The sequence below is a fragment of the Patella vulgata genome, chromosome 3, assembly GCF_932274485.2.
Source record: "Patella vulgata chromosome 3, xgPatVulg1.2, whole genome shotgun sequence".
Classification (NCBI taxonomy): Eukaryota; Metazoa; Mollusca; class Gastropoda; family Patellidae; genus Patella; species Patella vulgata.
Window position 1 is genome coordinate 50,450,006 of NC_065881.2, and position 23,175 is coordinate 50,473,180.

The 23,175-nt window shown below is 34.0% G+C and overlaps 1 protein-coding gene across 2 annotated transcripts in view; it reads right to left on the reverse strand.

Annotated features, from left to right (window-relative positions):
• LOC126815553 (atrial natriuretic peptide receptor 1) overlaps positions 1–23,175 on the reverse strand; it is a 145,678-nt gene that overhangs the window by 12,401 nt on the left and 110,102 nt on the right. For both annotated transcript variants that reach the window (XM_056099768.1, XM_056099767.1), the window contains 14 exons: positions 21,330–21,441; positions 15,721–15,916; positions 14,861–14,996; positions 9,813–9,904; positions 8,056–8,194; positions 7,308–7,392; positions 6,356–6,482; positions 3,902–3,988; positions 3,374–3,451; positions 2,774–2,878; positions 2,404–2,475; positions 1,652–1,817; positions 1,302–1,457; positions 306–477 (listed from right to left, as the gene is read on the reverse strand). In XM_056099768.1, coding sequence (XP_055955743.1) covers positions 306–477; positions 1,302–1,457; positions 1,652–1,817; positions 2,404–2,475; positions 2,774–2,878; positions 3,374–3,451; positions 3,902–3,988; positions 6,356–6,482; positions 7,308–7,392; positions 8,056–8,194; positions 9,813–9,904; positions 14,861–14,996; positions 15,721–15,916; positions 21,330–21,441 — 1,723 coding nt within the window. The remainder of the gene's footprint in view (positions 1–305; positions 478–1,301; positions 1,458–1,651; positions 1,818–2,403; positions 2,476–2,773; positions 2,879–3,373; positions 3,452–3,901; positions 3,989–6,355; positions 6,483–7,307; positions 7,393–8,055; positions 8,195–9,812; positions 9,905–14,860; positions 14,997–15,720; positions 15,917–21,329; positions 21,442–23,175) is intronic.

A 23,175-nucleotide genomic window follows, 5' to 3' on the forward strand; every position in this document is an offset into this window, starting at 1 on the left:
TGAAATGTTAATTTAATAATTAGTTTTGAATACATGGGTATTGGGTGGAAATGAATATATAAGCAAACTCATTGTCCACTCCCCAAGAACTCCAAAAGCTGCGCTTACCGAACATTGTCTATGGTACGGTATACCGACTCTATCCGCTATTATGGAATAATTAGATTATATGTATGCATATTATGCACATTTACAAACTTTAAATGTTGAAGGATAGAAAACAAATGAAAACATATTGATATAGTTAGTGTTGAGTAAACAATAACAATCCTCGAATCTTGGATCTATAAACAACTTGTCCTTACTTGTTCAATTTTCTAATAATATTTTTTAAACTCTGAAAATCTGGCCTTTCTGTCGGATCTTCTGACCAACATCTTCGGATAACACCAGCTAACTCATCACATGGACAATCAAAATCTTCTAATGTTGGTCGAAAATATGGTTTCATACCATTCTTTACTTTGGGTAAAATATCTGTAATAATATGATACATTCGATTAAATTCTATAATTTCCTGGCTGCCGCAAATTACCATACCAAAGAGATTAATTGAAAAAAGTAACATAACGGGATTTCAGACTCGTGATTCTTAATTTATCAACAATGCTGCGTTTCAAAGAATTTTAATCACCTATTAAGGTTGCGTTTAGTACATAAGAATATAAATTAATGGTCATATTATGAGAGGGGGGGGGTGTGGTAGCGCGTGCGCGCTGTATCATAAGGTCTGTCATTGGGTCAACTGGCGGGGTTTAGATTCCCCGGGTCCTCCGGTTTCTTCCCACTGCTAAAGATCCTTACACGCAAGTGAATTTTTGAAATGAAATTGAACCATACGTTAGTCCCGAAATGACCTATTTTGTGTCGAGTGGACGTTGAACCCCATTTCTCTCTCTCATATAAGAAGGTTTGGTATATTTTGGTATATTTCACGACGACCTACTAATCAGCGTGTGTGTGTGTGTGTGTGTGTGTGTGTGTGTGTGTGTTGGGGGTGGGGGTGGGGGGTCACCGATATAGGCTGTCGTAAACACATACATGTACAACAATTTATATGGTATACAATCACTGTTTTTTAGCCCCCCCCCCACGTGTTCATTAGTTCAGTAGGAGCATAACAGTTGGAGGTTAAAACCCATTCCATTAGCATGATCTTTCGTCATGTCATGCTATTTGTAAATTAGGACATTTCAATTAGAATCAGATAAAGAAGTTGCATATGGAACATTAGGGAATTTTTTTTTTATACTTTATTCATTTGCAAATACAATAAATCAGGCGTTGTGAAAAATGGCTACCTTGTGGTTCTATTTCTATATTTTGCAGATAGAATACACCTTTTCTATAAACAATCTCTTGACATATCACAGCAAAACTATAAACATCTCCTTTAGGAGAACCTGCTGGTGGTCTATTGTGCATTCTCAATAATTCAGGTGCTGTCCATAATTGACCTGAAATTATCAAAATGATACTGTAAGCTATACATGTGTATAAATCATTTCTCTTTTAGAGTAATCACATACCTTTCTTTGCATTATTCGTTTTATAACTGTAGATTTCAACTCTCAAACAATATTATTAGGAATTTTAAAGGTACATTCTATTTTTAAAAATTATATATATAGTGACTCTAAAAAATACATACTTTTATAAAAGGCGTATGTTTCTTCATGCATGTCATTATCTGATTCTCTCATGCTATGTAATCCAAAATCAGTTATTTTAACTACGAATCGACTGTCAACAACGCAGTTTGTACTTTTTAAATTACCATGACTGTGAGTATCTGTACTATGAAGATACGCCATTCCCTGGAAACAAAATTCATATTAAAGAGAGTTTAAAATAATACAAGATCGTGTAACATTAACAGTACTCAAGGTGGGTCCATAAAATATTCAAATAGTTCAATCACACCGCAAGTCATTTGAAATTTACTTTGTGTCTGTTGATTCCAGGCCGTCATATTAACGCGACTGTATTGCTATCAATCATATTTGATTTGTATCCTAAAATTGGGGCTATGACAATCTAGCTTGCATTTTTTGTTTTCATTATATAAATCAATATGTAAATAACTCTTTAATTCTATTTAATTTAAGTTGTGTTGATCTTTTAGGAATTTCATTTAATTATTTTATTTTTATGAACTTTGATTCTTATATAAACTGTGCCCTTGTTAAGATATCAAATGACAATTGGTGCAAAGATATACTAGTAAGTTGGGTCAATATTTGTATTATGGCTACATTTGACTAAGTTGGCAACACTGACAGACTTTTAAATTGCTTATAGTCTAAAATAAAACCAAGGATTAGAGTTAGGATAAACTGATCGTGTACCCTGACTAGTTGTTAAATACAGGAAATGAAACCGCTAATAAACAAACTGACTTACTCTAACGATATCTTGCATAATTGAATATCTGAACATCCAATCAAGTTTGATTTGGTCATTCTCAAGAACATCCTGAAGATAAAATATCATCACTAGTATTATCAGAAAACTATCTGCATCTCGATTATAAAAGCAAGGAAGCACTGGGTCATGAAAAAAACATTAAGGAAATTAGTGAATGAATTCTCTAATTAAATGCGTTTGTATCAAATGCATATTAGGGTCTACAGGGTAGACTATTTACACCAATCCTGTTAATGAAATTGGATTAGGAATTCTCTAACCAAATGAATTCTTATCAAATGTATATTAGTTAAAATACCGTGTATTTCTATTAGTATGCACATTTAGAGCTGTGTAATACATTTACCTGTAGACTTCCCTTAGGACAATATTCTGTTAGTATACAACAATGTGGTGGATCTATACACGCCCCTACAAACCTTACCAAATGATCATTCTGCAGATCTTTTATCTAGTAAAATAAAAGAAAGTTGTTAAAGAGATTCGTTTCCTAATGAATCCACAATATCTTAATGTCAATGAGATAACGCAAATGTTACAAAGCACAACTCATTAATGATGCTAGGCAATATTTGATTATTCTTTTAAAACTGCAGGGAACTGATATCCCGTAGAATTATTTTTTTTCTTTTCAAGTCGTAATCAACTCTTTATCCTAAATGCGAAGCTTAATGAGGTATCTCTGTTTCGCAGTTTTCATGTACATACTAATAATGCTGAACATTTTAAGAATATGATAATACAGCTTCCCACTGAAAAAAACACTTAGTATCAGAAACTGCCCATAACGGTTACAAAAGACGTTAACGGGCGTGGAGTCTAGAAGAACCTTTAGGACTACAACTATTTCTATCGTAAACTAAATGACACATTTCATACTTTCCGAAGAGAGTGACAGCAGTTTATTAGTTATTTTTGACTGACATAACGTGAAGACTACTATTACCTGTTTTACTTCCAGTAATAATGGTTTATGGATGGTGATATGTTGTTTTTCTATTGGTTTGATGGCGTTAATTGCACCCTATAACAGAAATAGTATACCACAAATATAGGGGAGTGAAGTTATAGGAAACAATTAAAATCATTTCTACACCCAGTTGATAAGAGTGCTTTATATAAGTCACTTTAAGTCCGCAAAAAAGTTAAGATGTGGGGTTCAAAACAATACACAATCAAAAGTACTTTTATTGAAAAAATAATTCGCCCAAAAATTATTCTTACTAAACGTATCACATCGCCATATTTATTCTGTAAAACAACTAAGCTAAATATTTCAAGTCTTCATGATTTTTTTTCTATACTATTGTGTACATAATAACAACAATATTTATATTAAAATAGTCTAATAAATATATGTTAACAACCTGCCTTGATGTGTTTCTAACCTGTAAAGATCGCCATGAATTATTGAGAGGGTAACCATTTTGACAATATGAGAATTTCATTTAGTGAACAGCCTTTGAATACGAACCTTGTAATACCCTGTCTTTGTAAAAAGTTGTTTATTACCATTATCAAGATGCATTACCATTGTATTAATTGATGCAGCTTCGCTGCACTGTAAAACAATTCATAAATTAATTTAAGCAGGGGTGTCTTAAATTTGTCTAGGATGGATCCGCAAAGTAGATGGTCAATGATCCGACAATGTGTGGGATTTTTTATATTTCAGTTAGATTGAGAAAAACTGAGTTGATGTGAAGTTGACTTGAGGTATTCAAGGTTTACACATGGGATCTTAACACTTCTTTCAAATTGGGCTACTTTCTAACCACGATATTAACTCACACGTGTGCATATAGCTAAATATGCATTACCCTAGAACTCACTCAACACAAAAACCTTAAAATGGAAACTCAAAACCAAGGCATCAATAGGGTGAGTTTTTAATTTGATTGTTTTATGAATAAAATTGAAAAATACATTTATTTGAATTTTTTAATAAACACAAGTTTTATTTAGAGAATAACAACAGTACATCGGTGTTACATCTCAACATTAATTGAACTCGGTGTCATTTTTCAGTCTTAATTACATTGTGATCTAGAAGAAAGCAATTCCTTTTGAGTCGAGTTAGTGTTTTAAGTACACCAGTGCAACATCTCTACCACTCAACATCAACTCCCAAAACTAGGGATGAACAATCATTTTAAGTTGTCTCAACTACAGTTTCTATTGATGTTATCGTTTAGTTAGGAATAAACAAAACCCCGCGTATTCTCGGATGGCATTTATTTAAATTTATTTCGGTGCATAAAGTGCTTCTATATTACATAGTCTTTACAAAAGTAAGCAACTACGTAATCCCTCGTCTACAAACCAAAGTGACTTTTCTGTGAGCTTTAAAACTCTATGGAATAAATTCTATTAAAATACCACCAGACAGAGTTAATAGAGGACGAACAATATATACATGTATCGTTCTTATACATTACAACTGGGAGAGAACTTAGGCTATGGTAAATTGGATGTACAGTGACATCTATCACTCATGACGCTAACCTTTACAGGTAGTTCATCATGGGCACATTTAATTAGTAAAACATTGGTATTTACTAATTAAACTTTCCATTACAATTCTTGGCCTGGTTGACAGGAAGCAAGGGCGGTAAGTTAAACAAGAGCATCGCTAATGCTGCAATATACATCCACATTCCTGCTTTGATTGATATGGTACTTTTTAAAATGAAGAGAATGGAATATGAAATGGCTGTAGTATGACAAGAGGCAAAGAAGGTTAGGCGTTGGGTTTGTTTTGCCAAATTTACAGACAAAATATTAACAAAAAAAGTGGGTGTGACACTGTCCCAAGGGTCGGGCCATGCACCAAAATAAATAGTTGCTGTCATTACGGTGGAGGAATACATAAGCAAAGTTCCAAGATGATCCATTCAGAATTGCAGCCGGTAGACGATAAATACAAAAAATGGTTGTGGCTCTGCCCCTGGGGGTTGGATATGGAACAATATAAATAGGTACCACCCTGTTATTGAAATGCTTGATATGCTGAATTTGAACAAAATCTGTTAATTATTGCAACCTGTAGAGTATTTACCGATAAAAACTAACAAAAATGTGGGTGTGGTAGCACACCCCTGGGGCTCGAGACATGCACCAAAATAAATAGTTGCTATCCTTACATTATAAGGAATAAATATGCCAAGTTCCAAGATCATGAATGTGGACGTATAAAAATGGATTCTCAATTCTGGCACGGTTATTTTTCTCTATTGTGGTAGCTGTGCCCGTTAATCTAGTTTTATCTTATTTACAGCCATGGACAAAACATACAGTTCATTAGGACAGTTCCTATTAACCTGCAACTTACAGAATAATTGTGCCATGTAAGTGCATGAGCAGGGTTAGAAATTGGGGTTTGATTCCGACTGGTAGTCGAAATTATTCTAGTACTTAAAAACATACCGCGAAATGTATTTTTGAACATTCAAGGCCTTGTCCTGAGCGTCTCTCTTGAGATTTCAAGTAGTGTCTTTTGGAAGTGTTTTCCCACTAACTACACAAAATGAAATAGGAGGTAGTATCTTCCCGAATGATCGCACCCCAACCAACCTCCGCGTCCGAATCTATCATATCTAAATGTTTTCACTTATATTGGAGCAGAAATGGGGATCTGAGAACAAAGGGCTGTGAGGGGGTGGGGGGTGGGGGGCATAAATATTATTTAACGGGTATAATAGGCCAAAGACAAGCGGAACATTTGTGTCCATCACACTTGCTCCCGGGACGACTGACCCATACGCTTACCCCCAAAAAATCTTATTAATCCGGATCAATCAGTGATCAAATGAAAAATGTACTTAATAACAACGTCTATACGAAAGATCATTATTATATTCATTTCTTAATGAATTGGGAGATTTAATTTCTAGAGACATATTTCATTATTAATAAAAAGTAACCTTACTCGATCTAAGCTCACTCGGCTTTCACAATTTTCCAATTTCCGATTTTTGGTAGGAGCTCCGAACATGATATCTTCATACTTCACTCTCCAATTCATTTCCGCTAATTCTGCTTCTAGTTTTATGTGTCTGAAAAGAATAATACAAAGATTTTTTGGGTTTTTTTTTTCAATTTAGTAGATCAAGAAATTAGTCTAGAGTTTCGGGAATCGCTGCCAAAAGAAACGAGTGGCAGAAAATCTGTAATATTGTGAAAAATTTGTACCTAAATTGGAATCGAAGTGAATCCTATAAAGACACCGACAACTTTCAATCTCGACTGAGATATAGTATTGAAATATTTGATAACGTCTAAACTCTAATCCGTTTATTTACAACTTTAAGACAATGTCTTGTGGCATATTGGCTTCAAGCGTTTTCTGATTGCAATAGCTAAAGCTGTAATTTAGGTTAGAGGGTTTAGCCGGATATCTACAAGGATTTAACCAGACATATTCCCGGGTAATGTTATTCCAATTTCTGAGAAGTGACAAATGATTTTATAACTGGTTCAGAAAAAATTAGTTTTGTTCGGTCCATTTATTATTTTGTAATAACACTGATAGTTAGCCTTTCCTCGCACCCCCAATCTACTACCCCCGCTCCAAACAGCTCCCCTCCAATCTTTCCCAGCTGATGGTGCCTGTTTACACTAATGTTTCCAGTATTAAATATACTCGTCATTCTTATTTTTTCTTTAAGTAAAGCTGTGTGATCTCCTCACCCGATAAGTTTTATCAGATGTTTCAGAAAGAACAAGCATACCCACCCCTTTATATTAATACTAATATAAGTGATATAGAACTGACAATGACTGTCCCTTACACAACACTCGTCACTACTTATAGTTAATGCATATAATGCTATATATTTTGTTACATGCGCAATAAAACAAAAATACAAATTAAAATGTACCTATAAACAAAGATAGTTACTATTAGTACCACGACTAATACAGATCCCAGAACGATGATAACAATCACATATTCAGGAAAAGGTTCTGTAAATAAACATGTAATGAAATATATATTATTGTTGTACATATAAATAAACATCTGATGAATATGATGTTTTCGTAAAGAAGATCCAGGTTCCAGGTTCTTCGTTGTGTTTGTAGAAAGATATTGAGTTTAACGTCTAGTCAGTATATTAGTTAGAATATTTTGAGACTGACATTTGGTTAAACAGGACGAGGGATTTTCTACTTATTCTTCTTTAAATCCCATTTAAGTGTTATGTTACTCACGTATCAATGTGTACACCATTACAGCTCGTCTCCACGAACCAGTCTTGCAAAATCAGGAAGATCTTTCTAACCAGTGTCGCGGTTTGACTTGGTACCCGTTTTGGAACGGTTCTTTGGGCATGGAGTTAGGGCGAGACCGGGTCAGTTACCTATTAGCTGGTACCCTGTTTCTTTTGGAACCAAGTCGATGATTGCTTATCATTTTCCTTGCTTTTATGAAACATTTTGCTGTAGAGCTTAGCAACATATTTAAACTGGTCGTTTTCATTTCTTTGAATAATAATCGCGCAGATATTTGCACGGTTCTCGTGGAAATGGATGGAAGTGTCTATCAAACAAAATTGTATTCACTGAACTTTATTTGGGATGGATTCTCTGTCTAGCATTATGTTCTATATAAAAACGACAAGCACTAACCATCTGGTGGACATTTAGAGCCATCGAACCCACATTTTGGTTTATCTGTAGGGGGACCACTCCGACCTCCGGCCCAATGAATCGCCTTTCCATCTACCGGTTCGTAGCGTTTTTTATTACCATAGTAATTGGCAACTACCTGAAAAGTTAATTAAATTGTTTGTTTTCCTTTTTTCAATCAAGGAGATCCAGTTGCGGAAAAGATATACATGGAACTGTAAACGTTACAATGCTGATTCCCAAGACAGATTATTATGTAGTTTTAATAGTTTAGATAATCCTTGATAACACGATAAGACGATGGTGGGGTGGGGGAGAAAGAGCGAGGGGTGGGGTAACGTCAGGTCGACACAAAATTAAACTAGGTATTCGATTATATTTTGCCGGACCAGATTATAACCATTAGACTTAGAGGCCCTTTAAGGCATCGAAAAGATGTCACAAATGGGTATATTAAAAACAGATGTAGTATATAGGACCAGAACGCACTTTTCAAAATAACCATAGAAAAATAAATATCTAATTTTAATTAGACTGGAAACAGGCGACTGCCTTCTGAAAATGTATCCGCCCTCAAAATCATAAACTAATCTTAAAATTGTTTTTTTTTAAATTAAAACATCATATTATTATATACACCCACTTATAGAAAATTGTTTACGATGACATAAAACATGTAGGCTATAAATGTTACAAACACACAAAAAAAAAATATTGATGACGCGTAGGAAAATCTTTCCGAGCTATTAAACAACGTTCTGCCTTTAACTTAGATGAAACAGTCTTGGAAAAACAAACGAGAAGTAAATTTCTTAACAAGATAAATTGTTCTATACCGGCATGTAAAATATTCTCTGATGGGATATTTTGTCAAAAATTTCTCTACCGTGAATTGAGTCATCGCAAAAATATTTGCGCCTCAAATGAAGAATCCATTAACAATTGAAATAGAATAACCCACACGATCAAGATCTGTACTGTTTAATCTACATATTTATTTTACTTTCCCTTTCATCTAGATCAAGTTCTTGTTACTCGAAAGTAAGAGATTTATATTAAATCACCAGCGGGAATATTCCTTAAAACAAAAGGAACTTCACACCAAAGCGTTCGCTATCTTCCATCTGTTTTAAAGACAACAGAACGCATTAATAAAACGAACAATCTGTCCGATTTAGGACACTTTGGTACGCAGATCTATCAAAATTATTCATTAATATATTGATTTGTATTTATCTCTGCCATGACACCCGGAGACAGACAGACGCTAAAAACAAAGCGAAAACAAAACAAGTTAACAGACGAATAAAATATTCAATCCCAGAAAAAGATGGAGTTCATGCAAGTCAATATATTTAGGATTATGTGTGACATGTTTTTATTTAACGAATTCCTGATATTATCGACATGGAAGCCCAACAAATTTTTTCTGCATTTTACAACGGCAATCGTTAATATCGTAATATTTTTTTTACCCATCATGGCGTCATTTTCACGTAATACACAACTGAAGAGATCAGAGTAGAGTCACGTTCAAGAATGTCATAATTGACTTTATACATGCAGCAATAACATGTTAGAATTATTTTACAGGACTGTACAGTGGTCTTACAAAATTTATGAAAATAAAATGTACATGTACCGAATCAAAAAGTGCTTATTTTCCAATTAAAGCCCAATAACAGGCGCTAAAAACGATTGGTGAACATATGATTAAACGGAGTCATGGCAAAAACTAAGAAGTTTGGGGATCATACCTCGAATTTATCGGTCTTTGGATTCAAGTCTAAAAGTGAATAGTCTGCGTTTCTGTCTCCATTGGCATCAATACTTACAGTGCCAGTTATTCCTGAAATCAAAAGGATAGGTGCGTACAAATAAATAATCTAACGGGACACATTAATCAAGGTGTGTTATCAGGATCCAGTTCATTTCAGTAGGCCCTTGAACAGTTAAAACGGTTTCTGTTGTTTAACATGTTACAGACGACTGGACGTCGTACTGGACATAAAGTCAATATCACGAAGGCGTACATTACATCATAGCAGATTTTGTTATGGCTACACGTTCCAACATTATGTAAATAACGTGAAATACCACAAACATTTAGTGTCATACAGAAGTTGTCCTAATCAACCAACGTCAGTCAATGGCGCCTATTCTTCCGCCATTGTTATTGGAATGAAATTTAGTAGGATTAATCTAATGACTTTCTGATTTTATCTGGTATTTAGTAGCAGAAGTCTGACTTAATCGTTTTATAAGCACGTTCGACATCTCTTCCAGTTACAGTAAATATTAATTCACTAGGAACCTATTTCTCTCGTATCGTATCCAAAAATTATGATTGTCTATTATTTCAAAAAATCGTTGTACTAACACAGAACTTATCTGAACCTGACGGTAAATGAGACCGTATTATTCGGTATATTCTCTATAAATATAATCCCGTGTAAAATTAATGAGCTATTAAATGAGTTGTATTTTATTCATTATATCTAAATATATTTTAACAAATTGGTAAAGTGGACCGAATCATCCTTGAAACATCGCCAGATATAAACGTCTAGGTAACTTGTATTCCGTACCATTGTGCAACGTGTTATATTTTCTTAAGGTACTATTAATCGCCTGATGACGGGTTTTGTTTGGTGAAGTAATTCATTGATGTTCTTCCCTTAAATGGGGCAATAGGTAAGATTAGATAAAAAAAAAGCTGGCAGTTCTCTCTTTAATAGTTTTAAAAAATAGATAATGAAATCAGAATATTTTAGTCAAATAACTTCACTTTGAACCGAGATATTAGCTATTCAATTTTAGGCTAGCCTCTATCGTCATTACAAACGTTGGTATGATTATAAACAAAGTCTCGATTATCCATTTTTACGTTAAATTATCACAAAATGTATTCAGATCCACTAAATATTGCAGACTAACGATGGCATCGAGTGGTGATTATGGTCTCGATAAGTTAATTAATGTCCAATTAATAATTTAGATAACATTTCAGGCATATAGAAAGGCCTTCAACAGCAGATTTAGCTAATGCAAAATACATGCTAAATGAATACTTTGAAACAAACTACACTGTGAAGTTGCATCTGTATAATATTTTACATTTTGATATATGGTACATGGAATTCCTTCAATAAATTCAAAAATTTAAAACACAAGTAGATCTCACTGAGAATACATATTGGACATACGTATGACCAGCAACTTTCTTAATAATGTTTTTAGACTACTGGGCGTCGGATAAATTGTTATTCGGTCACTGGGTGTCCAATTAAATCAGGCAAGACTGATGCATATTGGGTTGATTCATGTTTCTGGATATTGAAATAGAATTGCAATAGAGATTTGTCAAATAATCAATTTCCAGGAAGGGTTAGTGTGACCATGACAAGACGTGTCTTCGCAGTAACGTTTATCGTTAAAACACATTTCCGAACTTGAGACAGGTACTTGAAAATCCAGAATGCATGTTAACATACACTCAAAAAATTAAACCTATTTTATAGGAATTAATTCCTATGGAGCCGAATCGTTGCCATATTAAGAGAAAATATAGTAGTTAAAATTGACAAATTATCATAGTCAAAATGGTAAAAATGGTCATTTTCGAGATTTTTCACTTTTAAATATCACATAACACAAAATCACTATATTAGTATCAAAACAAACCAAAAAAATCTAGTTATGTTTTTTCACTTTCTACTTTTCGCCTTTGCAAATTCACTCTAACTTTTTCATCTTTGCATTTTTCAACTATCAGAATTTCTCCATTGTAATTTCCACCACTAAAATTTCTCCAATCGAACGGACAGAGGGTGTGGTTCCGGGTACAGCCGAAGTTGAGGTCATAAGACATCAGTATTTATCGTCTCGGCTAAAATTACTACTCAATTGGGTTATTCTTAAGAATTGTCCGATTTTATTTTTATTTTTTTATTTTTTTTTTTTTTGAGAAATGAAATAAATTCATTGTCATGTTGAACCACTTTTTGTTTAATGAGTTACATCATCGATCGAACTTTGAGGTCGGCTCCATTGTCTTAATAGACCTGATCTTTGACAGCACATCGACATAGATGTGAGCGAATTTCTGGCGTTATATCTGAAAAAAGGTGAAACTACAAAAGAGGTGCCTGGCTGCCTTAATCAATTTAAAAAAAAGCTTTACAGTTATTAGACGATGTAATAAATTGCAAACAAGATAAATAGGGCAGAGTTAATCCGCCAAAGTTATTTATTCCACAAGAACAGTTACAATATTTAGTTGATAAAGATCTGTAATGTGGGAGTTAAATAATGCGAAACTAGAAACAAAAGTTATATTAATTAAAATACAACTAGAAACAAAAGTTGTATTAATTCAAATACAAGGCGGGCCTAATTAGGCCTATATGTAACTTTCCGACAAGACTCAAGAGTTTAAAAAAGAAACCTATATTATTGACGGTCGGGTGGTAACATGTTACTAATAGTTATTTAATTTTAATCATTAGCATTTTATACTTTTGCAAAGCGGATTTTTTTTTTAAAACAAGTATCCGGTAACCAGTATGTGACGTTATCTTTTGATGTTGGCGTAGTACTTCAAATAAAGTACTCCTCTAAGTCTATGGTACCTACAACTAAACAATTACCTACAAATAACATATTACGTTAAATATCGTTTTATATACGCCGGATCCATTCACTTGATTTGACATGCTTATTGTTTGAATATTGTGTGTCGTGTCAATGGGTTTGTATTGTGTAATTGTGTAATTGTTTATTAGTGATGCGGTCCTCCTGCTCTTACTATTCTCTCCGAAGAACTCCAAATGCATCAGCCGCTTATATCAACGTAGATTTATGACGTCGTGTGCCCATAGTGCCTATCAGGAAGCATTAATCTTAGTCCAGACGATAAAAACAGGTGAGAACTCGGAAACACGCCCCTTTCCTTATATGGTCAGTTAGATTGGAGAAATTGTGACAGTCGAAAATGCAATGGAGAAAATCTGATAGTTGAAAATGCAAAGATGAAAAATTTACAGTGAATTTGCAAAGGCGAAAAGTAGAGAGGGAAAAAACAAAACTAGATTTTTAGTTTATCTTTTGTCGAGCAATTTTGTTTTATGGTAAAATGTATTAAGTGTTATATGATTTTTACATGTGAAAAATCTCGAAAATGGCCATGTTTACCATTTTGACTATGATAATTTTGCAATTTTAACCATGATATTTTCTCTTAATATGGCAATTTTAACCATGATATTTTCTCTTAATATGGCAACGATTCGGCTCCATAAATTCCATCGTTCGTAAATATCATTTATTTAATCTGTGTAAAAATTAATCGAAGTTTAGGTAAACATGCTTGTGGTATTGAATTGCCTTTGCGTAAGATACAAAAAGACATACAGAGTACGCATGACTATTATGCTGATATACTATAATTTGTTTTAAATAAAATCGGGTTTAAACTATCATTCTTTTCAGCCGTTTCTGTGTGAAAAAACAAAATATCACCAGATCACTCGTGTTAGGAAAATTCATATTGCATCATTTGGCTTAGTAACCAATGATTATAATAAATTACGTCATATTTGAGCAATTATATAATTGGGAGCTAAACCCCAAGGGTACTTGTCTACGATATCACCTTAGGTGGAAGTGGACGTAAAACACCAGAAACGAACGAACGAACCCAAGGGTAGAAAACGATCAGAACACGGGTCTTTCGACAGACAGCCGCTAAATTCTTACAGAGGAGACGTGCATTGAGAGCGAGATACTGTTGAGGTTAAAGAGACGCCATCTGGATTCAGAATGCCCCGTTAAGTCGTAGTAAACCCATATGATGTAACCGCCAGTAAAGTCGCTCTAAAAAATTGTGGGGTTGAGAGAAAGATGTTAATTTTAAGTATTATGGTGTAGCCTATGCTTGTAACCTATGTATCCAGTGCTTAACATAAAAATATAGAAACAAACTGTTGCACTGTTATTGCTGGTAAGACAAACGTCTTAACTACTGAGATAGTAAGAAGAATATACACAACGTGAGTCCTAGCGAAAAGAAGACAATTACAAATATATCCAGAGACAATACCAGACGATCACAAGGCTATTAAAATATGTAGTAGAAGAGAGTATGTGTCACACGTTGGATGTGGGGAGTTTTTTGCTTAGTGGCTCTCTACATTTGACCAGCGACGCCTAGCACTGCATAGTACTACAAATCATCATCAACGGCTTTGTTTCATTTATGTAAATAAAACCGTTGTAATATCTTTAAATTGCATTGAAGCGAAATACCGAATTACTCTTAACACGGGTTGTGTAACAAGCTACACATGATCTGTGTATAATACTCGGCAGAACTTCATGACTTCAAAGGAAATACGCAGTGCAGTTACAGATACCATAATCTGATAAATAAACAATACCATATATGATGATCACTCTTGTCCCATTTTCCCTATATAAGCCAGACTTGGAAAAGAGCTCCTCCCGAATTATGTCTAAAGGTCTTATCAATTATGCTGATCTTCTGTTATCTGTAGTGTTACAAATAGTAAGACGTTAAACCCAGTTTTATTTCATTAGCTTTTGCAACAGGCCGATTTAGCTCTTACATAATGCATCTTTAGCATTGGTTCACTCAGAGTAATTTCTGGAGCGATGTTTCCTCATGTACAATCATCACGGGAGATAACTCAAGAAATAATTGAATACAACTTGATATAATCAATCTTAATCAAAAAAAATAGACAGCATCGTAAGTTCTGTGAAAATTGTGATTAATTGTACTTACCATCGAATGTTCTATTCCACATTCTGTCTGTAATAGCTTTACCATCTGATATGGAACCATTTGCTTCTAATGTTTCATTTAATGCTATTGCATATAATATCACAGCGTCATGAAACGCTCCAACAAAACTGTTCACCTGAAATCAAAATAACAAACAAGATAAAAATATAGTATACTCCCGAGACTCAAATAAATGCATGGACTGAACATCAATATGGAGTCACGCTATTGTTGTGAAACAAAAACTTTCCTGGTATAAGTCATTTACTAATTAATGGCTTTTGTGCTTCCAGTCATAAAGGAAAATAAAAATCCGTAGAAGAACCATTAATATGTATATGCACTACCGTCAATGATTAAAAATCTTGATTAGCTTTGAACTACCATCTGATAAATACTACCAGCTGTACTACCTAGATAGGCGGAAATGTTTGTAAGGTATTGTTGTAGGAGTGAATTGCAAAGGGGTGCTATGATTTGTTCTACTTACTATATTGGTAGCAATGTTTGTTGTTCATTAGTTTTGAAATTATCAAAGACTTCGATGTTTTGCTGAAGCAGTGATTTGCAACTTAAGGTGTGTTATCATCTGTTTCTACTACGTCAAAAATTTTGAAATTATCTACCCTTGGTATAGTGCCAGTGGCGATCAATGCATCTATCAAAAACATTGCTGCGGGAATACCGTGCATAAAGTTGATACCTATCCGCCTTCGTAGCATGAATGGAATCTTTGTATTTCATTACTTCTTAAACTGCTAATGAATTCCGTGTTTTCTACTACTGGCGCTAGAATTGTGCCATAGGAGGATACATCAATCCATTCCCCAGTCATTGCCAGTGATTATTAGCAACATTACCTCTTCTTCCCCGTATGTAAAGTTCTCATACATTTCTCCGGCCCTTCTTTTCACCTCCTCTGAGAATTTCTTGTATTCTGGCGATGTGGGTTTACGCAATGTGACTGTCATGAGGGATTCGTACGCCTTACGTGCAGCTTGATTCTTTTCTGGTGGTTCATTCTCTCTGTGCCAAGGCCGTTCACTAGCATTTTTACTACAAATACAGATTCATTCATTTTATTCATTCGACGAATCATTAATTTATTCATTAAATCCCACGCCAGAGAATCACTAATTTCATGCAAATGTTGTTTCTGATTACGCTTGTTTGCTCTTGGACGGGGTATTTTCAAGAAAAGTATCCGCTGACATTTTTAGAGTAGAAAACATGTCTGTTTATCACGTTTTGCTTGTATTTACACATTTTGTTTTGTTTTGTTTTTGAACAAAAATCGTACTTTTCATGTGATTTTAAAAAAACAAAATTATACAGAGAAAATTCTCGACCTTTCATCTTAACTTACACATACATTATGCAAGAGCTAAATCTATCTATTGCAGGTCTTTCTTTAGGCCTGAAATGTTATCTAAATTATAAATTTGACATTAATTAACTAATCCAGGCCATAATCAACTCTCGGTGTCATCGGTAGTCTGCGATATTTACTGGATTAGGATCAGACTTGCTGTTAAACTTTCATTCATGATTAAATCAAGGAATTGATAATCGAGACTATGTTTTTTTATCGTACCGACTATAGTAATGATGATCGAGGCTAGGCCGAAAATTCAATCGCTAAATTCTCGGTTCAGAGTGGATCAATTTGACTGAAATTTTCAGCAAATTCTAATTACATTAACTAGTTTTACCTATTATAGTGAGATCTGCCAGCTCTTTATCTAATCTCCCATCCTGTATCTTTAAGAAATCCTATCATTTATTTTTTTACGATTCATTAATTCTACGTCGAGATCCGTTCTTCATTTTATGACCTTTTTACAAATTCATCAAATCAAAATGTTTTCTATTCCTCGTTCATTTTCAATCAAATTTTCTAAGATTTCTATGGGGGTACTGATCAGATTGTGTTATGTGTCATTTTCTTTAAAACTAGATAGGTAAAAATTACGACCAAATGGTTTTCTTACGACAACCGACTCTTAATGTAATGTCTCTTTTGAGGTGGTGCATTTAGTTAGACTTCTCGTGCTGTATTTAGTACTGCACGGTAAAGCAGCTTGACGAGTCTGCCAGATTGTCTATGGAGCTAGTTTAGGGGGTTCTTTCTAACTTTGTCATTGTCACTTAAATTTGAAAAGAATAAACAGAAAATGGCTGACTGTAGAATTTAAAAACAATCTTTTTAATAGAGTAGGGATCAATCTATATTTAGTTAGTTTTTTATAATGAAGATAAAGAGGTACCCTTTCCATCAAATCAATTGTTTTAGATCCATACACTGTTGAGGACTATACTATATACCGGAATTCACCGGAAAACAACCGGAAAACACCGGAAAACCAATGAAAAACACCATGTTATACTGAATACCGGAAAACACCGGAAAAACACTAAATACCGGAAAACACACTAAATACCGGAAAACACCCTAAATAGGTAACCCGGAGAAGGGCTATACTATAAACCGGAAACTAACCCCAACCCTAACCCTAACCCAGGCACACAGAGGACCAGGCTCCCGGTTACCTATTTAGTGTGCCAGTCTCCAGGTTACCTATTTAGGGTATTTTCCGGTATTTAATGTGTTTTCCGGTATTTAGTGTTTTTCCGGTGTTTTCCGGTATTCAGTATAAATGGTGTTTTCCGGTTGTTTTCCGGCGTTTTCCGGTATATAGTATTGCTGCACTGTCGATATGACAGAAGCAAACTAAGAAAAACTTTTCATAATATAGTTATTAGTAACAGCTAACTTCGTGCTAAAATTATTAGTAACAACAATTTGCAAATATGTTAAAACAACTAATTTCATGCTTCAGTTATGATTAACAGCTAAAGTAAATAACATATTTTATGTTAATGTATTAATTTCCTATTCCAATATCTATATCATCTAGTTTCTAGTTTTGTATTGTAATTAAACATGATTAGTTTTAACATAATACGGTTATGAAACAAGTTTATCTGTCCAATCGCATAGATAATATAAGTTACACGGACAATTCACCCCATTCAATAATTTACTTATCGACTCAGAGAAATGACCATATCAATGACGCAGTTGTTATTTATCTAATCGGAATTTCAGGGATTTATTTAATTAGTATATAGGATTTTCTATTTTCACACACCTTAATTAGAGACAATATATCAAGATATAATATGTTTCAGTCCAAACTAATCGATAAGTTTTCGGTCTATATTTAACACTGAAACCAATCACCCCATTAAAAAGTCCCATTAAGCAGTCTCTAAATCATATCTAATCGAAAGGTACTACAAGTCTATCTAACAACATTTCAATCAATCAACTCTGAAAAGCAAAAAAAAAAAATCCTTCTGTCGGCTTTATATATTTATTTCTCGGCGTTTTAATATTACTAAACCCTTCTAGGACGGGAAATAAATTGCCGCGATTACTTATTAACACCAACGACTGAAATATTGCTCAATTTGTCATTAAGCCATTTTAAAGTCCGTTCATGTGGCTATAGATGCGTTAGTCAAAGATGATATATCATCGCGTTTAATATAAATATTTCACAGTGTTTATTCCGATTCACTTAATCAGTCGCGATTCGGACATCTTGCTAGAGGTTAAAGTCAATATTGAACACGTTGTTGAGAAATTACTTGCCGACATAAGTGTATGTTCTATAGTGTGTAGATTTACTTGTTAAATGGCGTAGCTATAAGAGTTTTCTCAAGACTCCTCTGATAATCAGGTTGAATTATCCAGTTCGGCTGTCTGCGGCAAATATCCACCTACATTGCTTACGGATCCCAACAAAGCGCCGGGAATTTAACAATTTAAAGAAATAAATAATAGATTACAGAAATCGATTTTAAAACATGTCTGTTCCCTATATTTTCATTGAGTACTGATTTGAATAAATTCTACAAAATTGGCGATCCCATCATAAAATTCTCGAATCGTTAACAGGGTCATTTTGAAACTTACTTAAGCTTAATGGTTTTCTTTGGTCACGTTCACATTGCATGGCAGTGACGTTTCGCTTTTTCTTTGCTAAATTCCAACTGGCAAGGATTCTTTTTATGTATGCACGCCAATGTGTACATGGGTTATCTTGCAGGCACTACCGCTGATACGTAAAAACTGGACTTCGAGGATACAGAAGGTTTGTGTCGGTACACGCCGGAATTCGATCCAGGAACAGTAGAATTGCGGTGGGAGGTCATTAAATAGCAAGGAAATCGCATGCAATTAAAGATCTTATTTCGCTCTCATTTTATTTTTGTCACAGTGGCGGCCATCGAAGACAAACAATATGAAACAAGTTTCGATTCTATTTTAATCAGATTGATAATTAAATGCATCAGTTATTTTCATTTTCAATCAACGCCATTATTCAAAGACTACAATCCGGAAGTGAGATAATTGATAATCATGTATTGTATTTTCTAATGAAATAACATACCAAATGAAAATGTGGACGCTGATTAAGGAAATAGGAACTCTTATAATTATGTTTTCTGACTCGTCTCTTCGAATAAAGGCACTTTTTTTTAAGATTATAATTTATATTGCAGATATGTGACCCAGGTCTACGTATATAAGTTGCTTTAGACATTTCATTCGCCCTATCTATATCCAAGACTGACACAAAAAGCTTGGATATACACCCTCACAGCAGCTGTGTTTCGAAACAAAATGACAACCAGCTTATAATCCTGTAAAAATTGGATGATAATACTTTATACCTTAAAGATGTAGCCTATATCGCTATCAAAACGTGTTCGGTAAAAATAGCGAGGAGCGTAGCTCCGGAACGGAAATGTGGGTGTATAAAGTCATATTAAGATAGAGATGAATAGTATGGTAGTGGTGGTAGTGTAATGCAGGGAAAGGATTATTATATCAACCATTTAACAGGATTTGTGTAGGTAGGATTTTTTACATTTGTTTCGATCTTTATGGGATACTTCCGCTAGCCCACAGAAGAGCTCATATTGATTTGCCCAAAGATTATTCGCAGAAGTATTGTCGCATGCCACCGAAATCTTTTAAACGCTCTGCAGGTCACAACTTAATGGAACTGTTCAATCAGTCATTAAGAGGATCATTATCGAAATTCATTTGGTGTCGTTGACTCTTTCAGGGCAAGTTTTTTAGATTCAAGGTAGAAAATCAACAATTTTATGTGTCTATATTGTCCCTGTCGGCGCAAACTAGAAAGTCGCCCAGCAAAATAAAATCTGGTGGGCTCATAATCTTTACCTATAAAGGGTATGCGTTTGAAACACCTTAAGATAGAAACGTATTTGTTAGTTAAAAATTGGGTCTGACAATGACAATTAATTGCATACAGTTATAGACCCAAGTGCCCCCCCCCCTCCTTCCCTCACCTCCATCGATTTAAAATTACATTGACGAAAATCAGTTCATATCTTTAGAGAACGATCGGGTGATATTGTTGAAATTTAGGTAATTTAATGTTAAAGATGGGTTCCCGCGTACAAACTGGGTGATTTAATGGTATATATGGACTAAAAACATATTCAAACTAATTAATTGGTCATAATTTTGCTTCAAATCCTTCTCAAACATTGTAATTGCGAAGGAATGTCCTGCTATAAAAAATCGATCAAACCAGGTCATGTTTACGTCACGTGACTTACCTCTCTTAGAAGTCAGAGGAGAATTCATTGCATACATAAGACGATGTTGTCTTTAATCGCTTACTATTTATTAAAAATATCAAATCCAAATTAAATTCTCGGATTATCCACTACCCGCGTTTTTTTCCGTCATTTTTTCCCAGAAAGTGTTGTACGTCTAACTCTTCATAAAGTTTATCAACTTGTACATCAAGCGCGCAATGTTCGCGTGCAGAAATTACTAATCGTCGGGCTGTTGATTAGGGGAACCCTTACATTTTTGTCCAGTATACGCTCCATGAGTGTTTTTCGGGGAATCCAGTATTTTTCTAGTAAGATTGGATATCTCTACTTTCCATATATACCAAAATTACCATACTTTTATTGGAAATAACCACCCGATAAATACTTTTCTGGTAACCCATCTTTAATTTAGGTCACAATTTGGTCCGCAGGTTATAAATTTATAACTTTCATTTATTTATATCACGAAAGTAATTTAAAATAACACTTTGCATAAAGGAAAGACTTTGGGGGATTCTTTTGATATTTGAAGATATATTTGTTTAGCAGTTCAGGAGTGTTAACTTGGGTGGGGATTGGGATCACCTTATATTTACCCTTTTACGCGAGAGTCACCTTAAAGACTTGTACATCCCGATATTTCTATACCTAATGAATTTAAACATGGCTAATTTTCACAGATGACTATGGGAATTGAATTGAATCAAATAGATTCTAGCAAGACGGGATCCACCTTTTTATAGGATCTAGATCTAACCCGAAAATAGTAGGTCTACGTCTCTGAAATAACCAAGTGCTAACTTACCTGCTGAAGAGATCGATATTGAAGAAGACATATTCACCATTATCAAAGTTTAACTCATGAGCTTTAATCATTATCTCTCTGATAGAATCGGGTGATGCACATAATATAATAACTGAAAAGAGACAACGATTAAATATGATTACATGACTGGTTGATCCACACGGATTACAAAAGTAAATAACGAAGAATAATTATTGACATACTTTACAGCATGTAATAATAAAGAGAAAAGGAATATATATATATATATATATATATATATAATCATAAATTAATGCTTTCTGTCTATATAACATCAAAATGCATCACTCTAATAAGTTTTACAATGCCACTCGTTTATATTTGCGTAAACAATTTTGGGAACCACTGTGGCTAAGTGAGTAAGACGCTGGCTTACTAGCCTGGAGGTCGTGTGTTCGATCCCTGCATTGGCCGAGAAAGTTCATCGGGATTTTCCGACGTGGTGTCCCCTTATCAGTGGTGTAGGACGAATGCTAGGCAAGCTGTCTAGTCGTTCGGATGGGATATGTTTGGGATTTTTTCGATCTGGATATGTTGTGTTGCTTAAATTTTGTTTAGAAGTAAAGCCCTGACATTAGGATGACGACCGCGTAAAAAGCAAGGCTAGTTTTTCTTATCTATCCTTATATAGTATCCGCCATATTTGATTAAAAAATAATAAGGTTTATTTTATGATCAGTAGTGGAATACCGCGTTTTATCAGTGAAATAAAAGTGTTATTCCACTGGCTAGTTGTTTTTACCTAAAATGATTGTAAAATCATAAAATAAATAGAACATTTGTCGTTTTGTCGTGAATAACATATTTTATTTCATCTGTAAGCAAGAAAACGTTTAAGTTTTCTTGCTTCTCGATGAAATAAAATATGTTATTCACTCTAAAACGACAAATATCCTCTATATAGTGGTTGTTAAGTGACTTTAAGGTTTTTTTATTTAATTTTATTCTAAGTAGGTTTCCTTTACGACTTTGTCTAGCTCTAAGTTGACCTGATTATCGCTAGCTGTACAGAACTAACAGTGATATAGTAGTATATATAATTTATCAGGTTATCGGATCACTAAAACTAAAGTGTGTTTTCCTTAAATTGATGTTGTTGGGGTTTTTTTTTTTGGTTTTTTTTTGGGGGGGGGGGGGTGTTTTAAAAGTCTCAAGAAGTATAAATGATAAGAAAATGTCATGACGTAAAAGAACATAGTGTTACCAGGAAATGAATACACGTCCATTAGCAGCTTTGTGATCGAAGTAAACTTTCAGTGACAGGGGCATTAACTCCCAAACTATAGACGCACGATAAAGTTCCTCCATACAACTAGCGGAACAATCCCAGAAAGTTTGAAATTGTAATTACAAATCTCGAAATCTCTGGCCTACATGGTGTTTACAAAAATTATGAACGGATATAAAGATAAACTGGAGTATAAAATAGCAGTATTTTACTAAAAGAGTGTTTACAAAAATTATGAACGGATAGACAGATAAGCTGGTGTATAAAATAACAGTATTTTATTAATTAAATAACTTCTTCCATACACGAAATAAATGTTAAAGATGTATATTTAGATAAAGAGCTGACCCCGAGTTTACAAAGCATTCTCATACTTAGGTTAAAATTTACTCAACTTGCAATCATTATTTATGAGAAATATCTTTGATCCAGAAACACAAATAGTTTCTTATAGATGTATTTGATACATTAAAACAACAAAAGTTTCTTAAAAAGCTATATTTTATTTAAAATAAGGCGATCAATTTTGATTAAATTTTTAAAGATACATTCTGTAAGATTTAGATAAAGAGCTGACCATTCTTGCTATAATAGCTC